The 12,537-nt window shown below is 45.3% G+C and overlaps 1 protein-coding gene across 1 annotated transcript in view; it reads left to right on the forward strand.

Moving 5' to 3' along the window:
- LOC106750309 (cadherin EGF LAG seven-pass G-type receptor 1-like) overlaps positions 1–11,969 on the forward strand; it is a gene marked incomplete at its 3' end in the record, with an annotated part of 38,508 nt that extends 26,539 nt beyond the window's left edge. Inside the window, exon 4 of the mRNA XM_014630567.1 lies at positions 11,864–11,969. Within this exon, the coding sequence (XP_014486053.1) occupies positions 11,864–11,969 (106 nt within the window). The remainder of the gene's footprint in view (positions 1–11,863) is intronic.
- Positions 11,970–12,537: the final 568 nt, after the last annotated feature.

Genomic DNA, 12,537 nt, shown 5'->3' on the forward strand with positions numbered 1-12,537 from the left:
CCCCCCCCTTCCCCAATATTTCGCAGTGTCGCCGACAAAGTCGCACACGGGTGTCTTCTCCTGAAGGAGGAAGTTTCGGGCGCGCGAATTGTACCTTTCCTCCCGGGCGATGAAAGAAAGTTTCTCTCCCACGGCCGAGCGCGATATATAGATAAATTCAACTCCTCTCTGCGATCGTCGTCGCGTTTATCGTCGCTGCAGTTTGAAATATGAAAATTTATCACGCGCGCTTATATTACGCGGGCTCACTTTCGAAGCTCTCTATCTCCCTAAAACAATAATTTATCATTCCTCTTGTACCCCGTACCGCGTGCAGTTCATGTACACGAAGATGAGTGATTCATCATTTTATTTGACTATCGCGGTGTCTCGTAAATCTTAACCTAAATCGTAAAGCGGAGCTTAAACAACAATGTCGCGCATGCTTCGAGCTTTAAAGCACTATCCGGTCGGCCGGATATGCAACGTGTGATATATCGCGCCGTCAATTGCGAGCAATTGTCTTCTCGATCGATCTCAAGTTTCCGGCCAAGATTTTAGCGATATTCCCCTCTCCCCCTCTCTCTTTCTTTCTCAAGCTCGCGATATCTTCCACCATCCGGGTGAATTGTTAGGCCGACCGGCTCCTGACCTAATTAGTTGCAGATCCGCCGGTCCATCGTAGAACTTTGCTGTCGTGCTAACAGCAATCTAAACACTTAAGAAATATCCGATATCCGACTAGTTTCTTTTTCTCCATTTTTATTGACGATAATCTTGTGACGATTTTGCACTTGCGACTTGCGTCGCACACGGGTCGCACCGAATCGAAATTTTGGTCCTATGATAAACCTTTAATTCTACAATATAGTAGGAGATAAAACAGTAAAATATAAGTTCAATTTTAATTCTAATAATATAATATAACCCCTACTTTGAGACTCTTATGATAAGAGTGTCAAAGTAGCATGAAAATTTCGACTCGAGGTTCTTCAGCAAATAAACATCTTGTGTATATGATCGGTTCGCAAGGTATAATTAACGCAAGACTGTTTGACTGGGCGATACGATAAGCAGTGTTTTACGGCAAAAATAATTTATTTGATGTCAGGCAAACACATCACATCGCGACGGCGAGGTAAATATTTAATAGGTTCGTGCTTATCGGGAATTTTTGTTTGTACCGCGTTATTAATCACGAATTATTGTGGTGGCAGCGTCGAATTTAATCCCCCCTCCCCCCAAGCTATGAGTTTACCCGAAATATTATTCCTGCCTCAATCGGAGGTCGAGAGAAAGTCGTCGCAAGTTTGGAAATGCTTTTGCGATTCTTTAGGTTCCGCTACATTACGGGCTTTCGCAATGACATTGACAAAGATCATGCTGTGATTGCGAATCGCGAATCTTGGAGTCCCGCAAATCGCACACACGTTGGGAAGGATAAATGATCCGAAAGTTCTCGCCCGGGCTCTTTGTAAACCCGGCAACGTTGACCCGAGTTTCGTCGGAACGGAATGGCGAAGGTCTTAAAGGGATTTCATGCCGAGATGGCGGCGAGAGGCGAAATAGACTTGGATGTTAGTCCGGAATGCCGTCGCGTGTAAACAGTGTAACGGAAAGTTCGCCGCAATTTTTAACGGAACAGCACCACCTAACGACGTTGCTTCATGTAAATAACGCTTTACGCAAATATTTTCAGTCCGTGCGGGGTCACCTGCGCGCGATAAAGTGAGTAAACGATTGATTCGGGTGATTTTAAGTACGTTCTTCGCAATACGGACCATACGGTTCCAATATTGACGTCTTTTCCCGAATTACATATCCCGTCGCAATAAATGATAAATCACAGTAGAAACGATCGTCCGTGAGGACAGTTTCCGTATTGCGAAGAATGTATTTAAAATCACCCGAATCAATCGTGAGAATATTCATCCGACGGCTCACGGTGGAGAATTTACTCAGCATGGTTCGACAGATGATTCGAATCTGAGTGAATCTTAACTGCCGATCTGCTTTTCGAGTGGAATTCCGCTCTGAGAGATTTAAGGAGCATCGGTCGAGGTGAGAGTAGTTATCGGCGTGAAGTAAGACGCCTTAATAAGGGCCGTGAATTAGTTCTTCTCGCGTTTCTCCGCGTAAACGGAGGGCGCAGGTCTTAACGATGCAACGGCGAAATAGAGCAGCGAGCGATAACACGGGGCACGTTGAAATTATATTACGGTTTTAATGGAGACCGGCATCGCGACGTTAAACCGTGAAATGTTTCTGTGCATTAGCGAGCGAAGTCCCGAGATTCCGGACGATGTATCCCGTCGGGAGTGCACCGGCAAGGCGAGAGTGGGGGGATGTGACGTAATTGAATTAACACGTTCACGCCGGGGTCGATTTTCATGTTTTTCGCTGTGAGGCGGCGCTCGAATTCATGCTGCGCTTCATCTGGCGGCGCCATTCAAATTTCAATTATTTAAATTTTCAACTATACGGCAATTTTTTCCAGTTACTAAACGAACTATATTTTTGATGGTGAGCGATGTCTAAACGAATGTTCAAGCGTGACCCACCGGTGATGCACGCCGCCCGATGGCTCAGTATCGTGTGACCCACCGGTGATGCACCCCGTCGTGAACGTGTTAATTTATTTTCATGCGGCCGCTTCGAGGATTTCAGGCGGCGATCNTATTAGAAGTTCCGGCCGATTATCGTCATGAAGAAAGTTTTACGGCGTCCGGCACATCGCCATTTTCCCTCAAAATATTAACTCGCGTTACTGGATCTCTCCGTTTTCGCTGAATAACATAATTATTTCAACTTTCCCCTTTATTATGTACGCACTGTGATTATTATATATGCAGAAGTTTCGTTACTGATAAAATGTCGGATTAGTTTCGGAGAAAATGCTGCAGAAAATCCCGGAAATTCAGGAAATACATCGAGTCTGCGTGAATGCTACTACTCGCCATCGAGCAACGCGGGAGTCGGCATTCAAAATCCTTCTTTCTGTTGCACGTCGCAGTGAAAAAACCACTTGTAGCTCCGCGCCGGATTTATTTCACGAAACTCGCCCCCCCCCCTCCCGCTCTCCCCCCTTGTTATTATTTCCTCGCTCATTAATCGCGACATTGAGAACGATTCGGACGCAAAAATTGCAACGCGGCGAACAAAAGTCGCGATTCTTTCTAAATGCGTCTCTCTCCGTGCCGCAACAACGCATTGTTCATCGCAACGCTGTAACTTTATTCACCGGTTGAATTTATATTTCCACCGGCCGGCTGCCTTCTAATTACGACACACCGCCGTGTGTATATCTCTTGTCCGTTGTAATTTTTTTAAGACTCGTTTCGCATTCACATCCGCATGCGTAATGCCGGATACAACGGTATCGTTTGTATTTGCAAATGAAGAAACAAGAAATATTCTATTCTCGTCAGCAAAGTGAATGCACATTATGTATGTCAGAGTCGGGGGTTTAACGTGGAAGGAAAGATTCCCCGTCTGCACGTTCCGCCCGACGAAATAATTGCGTAGACATACGTCGACACTGTCGAATATATTTATTCTCCTGTATAAAATTAATAATTTCGCACCGACAACCGCGGTTATGGCTTGGTTGAAACATTAAACGCGATTAAATTTAAGATATCAAGACATTTTTCACTGAAATCCCGCTTTTTCCAATGTTTCCGCTCAGACGGAGAATCTCCTATTCGCTGTTCGCGCGATAGAAAACCCGACGGAACCCGCGACTCCGTCTTTATCGCGACGATCCACCACGTTCGTCGCGCTGCTCCGTCGGAATTATTCCGGCGTTTTTTCCCAATACCGGACATTTTTCCATCAAATACTCGTTATTATCGGGGGGAATTCCCTCGCTGCAACATCGATATTAATTTGTTGCCGCGGAAAATACGCAAAACGCGACGATGAAAAACGTTCGACGGGTTTTTATTGCCGCATCGTTAATAATTGCTCGCACCGTTCCGATAATGCGCCGCAGTTCCCGCGGGAGAGGGAGGGGAGGGAGAGGGGAGAATCCGACGACGATCGTTTTCTTTTTCCACCGGGAAGTAATTCCGTCGGATAATAATCCCATCTATAAACTACATAGGTGGATGTTGATTTATCCGAGAAGAGCCGGGGGAGAGAGAGAGAGCCATGTTTTCCCTCGTTACGAGCATCACTGCAAACGTTTCGCATTCGCCGTATCAAATTGCAAGTACGCTCCTATGAAAGTAAAATATTTATCTGTCCAATCACACGGCTCTCGTACGAGATAACACGAGCGTAGCATTTCCGCGTACTTCGGACAAACTTCTTCCGGACGCATTGTTGATATCTCGCTTGTCGCGCGTGCTTCGAGTCGAAATTATAATTACGCCACTTCGACGCTCTTTTAACTTTTCGATTCGTTTTAAATTACGTCCGCGCACATGTTTCGCTCGAAACTGCCCAGTCAGAGAGACACCCTCTCTCATTTGCATACTTTTCAATCGAGCTTCACTTTTTCGTTCCCGACCGATTTCATGATTCCCGCCTCGAATAACCTTGTAATTACGCAGATTACGGGCCTTGTCGAGTTAAAGTTTTCTCGAGCGACGTGCGGCGTTATTTCGAGGCTGTGCGAATTCAACGTGCGGCGGCCGAGCGTTTTGCGCTGAATACTGAGTATTCACAAGTACGGCCGTAAAATTTTAGGCGCGATTGACACGTACGTGTATACGTAAGGAAGAAAAAGACGACGGCTTAGAGGAGGCTAGAAGAAGGAGGAACGAGAAAGATATATATATATATATATATACTTGGCCTCTCACCACGGGGGGATGAATAGTCGGTTGGTTATAAAGCGACAACGTGATGCGCGAACGAAAGAGGCGACGAGGGGAACGGCGTTGAATTTCAAGAGCTTTCCGCGGCTCGCCGCCTGCTGCTTTACAGGTTGAAAACGACGAGAAGCCCCAATTTATACTTCTTAACGCGACGAAAAGCGTTCCACGCACGGATACCTCGCACGTTCCCACCGATTTCGCAAGTGAGCGCATCTTAATGTTATACCGTCATGATCCAGGAATTGTTAATTATTTCTTATTAATCCTTTTACTAATGAAAGATCGACACAGTTCGATCGATTGAACTGTAGGAAATGTTCCGTATGTGTCTGACATCTTTCTGCGTTACAGTAATTGCATTATTGTACCGTAATAAAAGATAAAAAACGCAAACCCTTCATACGACCGCCGTCTTTGTAGCTTCAATGGATTTCCTTCGTGACGAGGATCGATCATGTCGTCGTTAGAACTCGCGACTTCACGAGAAGTGAGAATATGCCCGTGCGTGTCTATACGTGAGGTCGGAAATCATCACGCCGTATTCGTGCATTTTTCCACGTAATTTCGCGCAGCCGTAAATTGTCAATGACCCAACGGGGAAATAAAGTTTAACTGCTGCAACGCGCGTTGCGTCCTTTTTGACGCAACGCGGCGGCGACGGCGCCGTTACCGAGACCCGAGCTCGAAAAATAACGGCGCATTCACAGCACACAGCCAGTGGGATTTTATTTCCATTATGAGCTGAAGACTTTAAATCGGGATTTACATCGAATGCTATTTGACGCGCCGCGTGGGAGAATTTTCAAAACGTCGCGCAATGCAATTTCTTTTTATCGCGCGTCGAATTATCTCGCGGAATGTCCCGCCAATTTTATGTGAATATTTTTTTTTTCGCTCGCTTTTATCAAGAGAGCTTTTCATAGCTTTGTAATTGCGAGCTCTCTTCCAGTGTTTTTGGCGAATTCACAAATCTACGGCCAAACTTTGATCTCAAAACGCTCTCATTCTCGTTTTCCCGTAAGTTGCCCTTTAATATTTGCGTGATGCGGCGCGATTCCGTTCCGGCGAGAATCCAATCACCGTTATTGTAGATTTTCGCAAAATAGCGTCATGTTATTTCGCGTGCACCGCGAAAAAACCTCACGTTTCGCGCACCTGCGCTCTTCGATTAAAAATAGCACGACGGGCAGCGACGAGCCAGAAGTTGATTTCCGGCGATCTCGCTGTTTAAAACACCGGACGTCCCGCATTTCCATTGCAAATCCGTCTCGCGTAATAAAAAAAACCGAGCGTTGCAGAACTCGATTCGGCGCGATTCGTTCCGCGCGCGGTGACGCGAAATAACGGAACACCGGGATTCGTCCGAGACGGGACAGCTGTGCGACCGCAAAAAAAAAAAATCGTGAATTGCAGATACGGCCCGATACCGAAATCTTAGAGTGTGATCCATCTCGGGTTTGAGAGTAGTAAAACGTCACAGCGGAAAGGGATTGATCCTCCGTCGGCACATTTCTTTCATATTTCTGGAATAATAATAGACGTCTTATAGTTCTTTTTTCCAGAAAATTTCAAAAACCCAACAACGTTTCAAATGAGAGGACTTTCTCTTAAGAAGGGAATTTCATATTTATATGTATAATTATTCAGGGCTATGAGATTTTTCACGACTATGAGATCTTAATTCCACGTTTATACGCGTGATAATTCAAGATTTTATAATTATGAGATCTTAATTTTTTGTTTGGGTCAGCTTGCTGAGTGCCAACCTAAGATTGGATCGGAGAAAACGAGATTAAAAAGAGATTGGAATTAAAGCGAGGGTGGCGAGAGGAGTCCGTCGTCGGCGCGAGGAATTTTCGGAAAACTCCCAAGATTCCCTCCGTCTCTCTTCGTGAAGAAATTCTCGTACTTTCGCAGTCAGATTTTGTTATGAGAGGTGGCGAAAGGATTCAGGCTAATAAGCCCGAAAGTTTCGCGCCGGCAAACTTCGCGGGGCCGTAACGGGTTTCTCGTGGGTGCGATTCGGATCTAAAGAAGCACCGGGCGAAAAGGCGATCTCGTTGGCTTAAAGGACCCCGGTCCATCGGTGGCTGTTTTTTTTTTTTTCTTTCTTCCCGTCTACTTCGGGAATTCCTTCTCGAGCGGCGTCGTCACGAGAATTTCACCCACGACTCCTTTTTACGATCGTCCCCGCAGTAAAAATGTCGCAACGGCTTGGATTAAGTCCGGCATTAAAGGGGTGGAGGGGGGAGCGAGAGATGTCAAAACAACGAATTGTATTCAGCCACTTCTTCGCGGCGCCCGCGAGATTCCCGGCAACGTAGCTATTCGAATGTACACGGAGGAATAAGATGAATAAATTTTGCGGCGGAAATATAAACTACACTGAACGACAATAAAGGCGATAAGGTGAAAGCTGTTACATGCCAGGCCGTTCCCGACTGTTCTAGTTCTTGGCCGAAATCTCATGGGTTTCCGTCGCTTCCGCATTGTTCGTCGACGTCCGCTGAAGTTTGACGTATTCGAACTATTTCTCCATCGATAATCTAACATTTGAGTCGAAGGCATTTTTGGTCGCGAGCGAAGTACTAATTCAAGCCAGCGATCTCCCGCGAATTTCGCTGATAGCGGTGCCCTTTATCGAAAAGCCCTTTATCGAACTCTCTTGAATAGCGATTACAGTGTGGCTTCCATCGATATCCGATAATGTCTCGATAGCCTCGTTAACTTTTATGCGGTCGCGTCTGGGGTTGCTGATGCGGCGGGTCGCGAGATATTCGCAAGCGGAAAAGATCCCCGCGCGTGTATCTTTAGATCCTGTGAATGTACAATCTCTGTGAATGTATATCTCTGATTGTGTTTAAAAGCCAGTCGTGCTGTCGGCGAAGAGAGAGAACGCCCGCATAAAGAATTTCTTGCGATCTAATTGGGAACTTTTCGCGGGGAAGTACGCAAATTTCCTGAAATAATTGTAGATTCTAGTCGAGAAATCTACGCAGGTTCCACGTGGTTTTTACCATTAAGAGGTTTCGTTTTAAATCATTAGAGAAACAAAGTTTTTTTTTAGTGTGGAATCTGAAAACGATATCTGATGAATGACCGCCTCGATTTCTTTTCCTACAAACGGTCACACTTTTTTTTTATAAATTTTTACATGAGTAGGGGGGGGGGCGGTAGTTTGAAATTATTCCTCGAGCAAACATCACATTGCCGCGCACTCTAGCGAGTTGTAACTTCGGCCCGAGCACGTTGCGAGCTCGTTTATCAAGGCTGAGTAAGTAAGTGTAATTAGCCGCTGGCTAAAAAGCGTTGCTAAAGTATAACGTCCGGGGATGCCGGGGGAGAGGAGAAAGTTTTCGCGAGTCACCTCTCTCGTAATCCGCAATATAACCTTCGAGAGGTCTTCGAGAGGTCCTCTTCCTCCTTCTTCTCGAGCGATGAAGGGCGAGAGATCGAGGAGGAATGAGACGCAAAGTTGTCGGCAGGGTAACTCATAAGTCCGGCTTAAGTTCTCGAAGCAGGTGTTGCTGCTGCTTCTTCTTCTTCTGACGAAGAAGGAGACTTAGCGCTATCCGTACCGCTCACCGAGCGTAAATTAGATTCGGAAGTGATAATAAGATAAACAATAATAAAACGAAAGTTAGAAGTTAGAAGAGCTTATATTCAGGTCAGACGAGTTCCGTTCGTGTTAAGACGTCAACGCGACGTAACAACAACGTCGCCAGGGGAGAAGAGTCCGGTTTAACAATTTAATCGCTAGTTGCTGAACTGAACTTTGACTCGATCGTCTCTCCCGAGAGATATTCCTTCGCGGAGTGTAAATAATTTTCCGTCTGGAATTTATATTTAGACCCTCCCCTCTACGACGTTGTTTCGGGATTTTTCAATCGGCGAAAAAAGCAGAAAGCTTTGCCTTTGCAGCCGAAGCGTATATTTCTTTCTCGTGAATGTCGTAGAGCCTTGATAAATCGCGACGCCACCGTTTATCAGGCGCGATGCTTTAATCGTTCCCTCGTCCTTCGAGATATCAGCCGCTCCGAGCTCGTTTACGGCGCGGCTTTCCACAAACTGCTTGCTCGATAAAAGTCCAGACGTTACCCCGAGATACTTTCTTAACGTGCCGTTATGTCCGCCTGCGCGCAACGAATGAGCGTGAGCAAATGGTGTGTGCTTGAAATTACGAACACAACACATACACACACACACACATATTATTTTAAGAAGATCAATTACGACCGAATTTTCCGAAATTAACGTCACTTTTATCTCTCTCTCTCTCTCTCTCTCTCTTTCTTTCTCTCGCGCGCGCACGCAAGTGTTTATAATTTAAATAACATTTTGTCGTCAACTCTGGCGACGAGATGTAATTCCATCAGAAACTTCGAAATCGAATTTGCATTGAAGAGCGCGAGACTTTCCGGTTGGAAAGGAACTGGGGGGGGNCGCCGAGAGGCTCTGATAATTATATACGGGAAAAAGCATGCCGTAACGTAATCGAGTTCTACGACAGATGACTGTCGTCAAAGGGAAGGTGGGGGATGGAGGAAGGAAGGGTAGCTCCAGGCTGCGATCGCGTGCGATGGAGTTTCGGCTGTCCCTAAAATTCTACGCGATCTCTCCGTCCCTCTCCTCCACGTATCACGCGCACGCCCGTCCATCCTCGTGAATAATTCATGCGATAAAACTTTCAGTGCCGGGCAGGGGCAAAGGGAGGCGCCGAAACTCGGAGAACCGGGAAGAACGAATCATTACGTCTCTCTCTCTCTCTCTCTTTCTCCCCCTTTTCTCCTCGCTAACTCAAGATTGATATAGATCGTGTACATTTAGCGTGCAGTAATGATGTATGATGACCAAGACGAGCCTTCACAACCACGGCCGTATTCATCTCTCAAATTCTTCAGCCACAAAGAGGTAGAGAATCAAAGCTGACATATGTATGGAAAATGGACGTTCTCGTTTACTTTTTGGCCAGAAAGTATTGAATTCGATTGAACAGTATATGAATTTCGTCTATTGCGTGCGGCAGGTGGAACCGAAGTGGCAATTTCTGTCTTGATGGAATCAATATATATGAAAATTATTATATAATACTATCATATATTTTGATAGAAAAATATTGCACCTTTATATCCATGCACATAAATAAGTAATATATACATAAATAATTATATATATATATAATTACTGTTATTTCAATTAATTAATAATTAATTATCACGTTATTCCGCTATTGTCGCAATGTTGAATGTCGTCGGCAATGTAGAAGAAAAATATCAAGACCGACATGCCATTTTGTTTATCGGTTCATCAATTTGTCCTTCTTATTTATTCTTTTCCGTACGTCGCCCCTACGATACTCGCTACCGTTGGTGCGTACGTAAACGTCACGTGCAGAAATGTGGCCATGCGATGTGGAGGATTCGCGAAGGGCGGTGGACCGTGTGGACCACATATTCAATTTGCATTCCGCAAATCCGACTTGCCTTGGTTAAAGAATTTTAATAAAGAAAGGATGGTACCCGAGAGAGAGAAAGAGAGAGAGAGTGGACACGGGTTATCCTCATTGCTACTATACAGGTACCCTTTATATATGTGCAGCGGCAAGGTGGATTTATGCCCTGCGGGGGTTTCTTTCATCCGACGACCTGGAAAAAGGGACGCCGATACTCGGTTCCCGCATAAGCCGAATATCGATGCCGCGCAAACGGCGAATAAATCAAATGAATTCGCGAAGTTGGTGCATTTCTCGTGTACTAATGCGACTGCGTGCGCTGTCAGGGGTGCACCGCTGACTCAGAATTAACGGCTCCCTCCGTTTCTATCCGGCTGAATCTAGATATACCTGAGACGAAATTTTCGCGCTACTTGGACGCTCTTAAGGACAATTTATGTCTATTTAGATAGCCTGTACATCGAGAAAAGGGTTCCTTTAGATTTAGTATTTCTATTTATTTGACTAAAATCTGTTTCATAGAAACAACATACATGAAATATTATTTGTTGCCTGGCGTTGTCCTGATAGAAATATATATATATATATATATATATAAAATTTTATATAGAGTTACTTTCTCACTGAAATCAATATCCCCCGTGATATTACAAATCGTAACGCTTCGCTTGCGTAGCTCGTGGGAAAACGCACGCGTTTCCACCGGCGATTTTTCCACTGGCTCAATGTGCTTGATCCTTACTTCTAAGCCCGTTATCCTTGCCTTTGCCTAGATTATTAATCGCATTTTTCCGCAGCGAAAGCAGTTCTTTGACCGGGATACTCGGCGTCTGCCTCCGCGTCATCTTTGAAAAGAAAGAGAGATAGTTCTCGTTTGTAACTTTCGTCTATCACGGCACCGTCCCTTTGTCTTTGTCGTGAAGCGGGCATCCTCTTGGAAGCCGTTCCGAGCGATTTATGAATTATTCACGGAACGGCCGAATTATTCACGACGGCGACTGCACGAACGGTTCGGCGACACTTAATTGTAGGCGGTGGGAAAGCAGGACGAATCCATAATTTAAAACGCGCCGTTCTCCGTCGCGACTCGCTCGCTCGCTCGCTCGCTCGCCCGCGGCGATTGCGATAAATAAACGCGTTCAGCTTCTGTGCGTTAGTTAAAACGGGACTCTTGATGTAATGAAGAGAACGGATCAGAAAATGTATGTATGTGTATCGCGTTGGAGATAACTCAGTGATGTCGTATCCGGCGATAATATATATCAGTTTAATATTAATATTAATCTTGTTGATCTCAACGAAGCAAATTCTATCGACAAGCCGAGTCGAAATTTTGCCCCTAAACCTTCGATTCTACAACGTAATAGAAGCTAGGATAGTAAATAGTGAAACAAATTTTAGTAAACAGAAATACTGATATAAATCTGAAGAAAACTTTTTCTCCGTGTAGATACAGCATATTTTAGCCACAAAATCACGATCGAGGATCCGGAATATTTTTTAATCGCAATCTTTGCTGTAAACGATTCCCGCAATGTGAAATATCTCAAATGCCACCTTTTTCCGTGGATGAATTTTACGAACCGGCTGTGTGCTCCTCCTGTTTCAGTCTCTTCTCGGACTTGAGGAGTCTGGCAGGCACGACTCTGATGAATCTTTTGGCGGCCCTCTTCATGGTTCAGCTACTCTTCATCGTGGGAGCTGGAGGCGTACAGGTGAGTTTCCATCGCTCCGTCCTTATTTATTTAACGCGAAGCAGCTCCCGTGTACGTTCACATAAACGCGGCTTTTCATTATGCAGAAACGAAGGAATCCATAGTTAAATATGAAATACTACTCGTAGCCGTTGCATTCACTGCACGGTTGCGCTTCCGCGATATAAGCGAAGTGCGGTAAAACACGACACGACGTTAACACGTCGCGAAAATACTCGAGCAGCCCGGGAGCAAAACATACGCAAATATATCTAGAGATTCTGCAGTTGATTCTGAGTTCGACCTTGTGATCCGAGTTTCAATAGTCGTCGCGAGTGATGCGAGTGAAAGCCAAATACGTACGTCAACGTAAAATTGTTCCCACGGAACGGTTCGTTCTTCGTTCGACAACGAGAGAGGATTGTACTTCTTCCCGAATCACCTTGTACAGATACACAGCACGAGAATCCTTTCTCGGATCTGCCAAGGTGCGAATTTCAGTGGCTGCTTCGGTATTTGAGAGAGAAATATTGAGCGAACGAGCGAGAGGGTGAGAGGAAGCAGGGGAGGGGAATTCCGCTCTTCCTCT

The sequence above is a fragment of the Dinoponera quadriceps genome, unplaced genomic scaffold (assembly GCF_001313825.1).
Source record: "Dinoponera quadriceps isolate SergipeBrazil2010 unplaced genomic scaffold, ASM131382v1 scaffold5230, whole genome shotgun sequence".
Classification (NCBI taxonomy): Eukaryota; Metazoa; Arthropoda; class Insecta; order Hymenoptera; family Formicidae; genus Dinoponera; species Dinoponera quadriceps.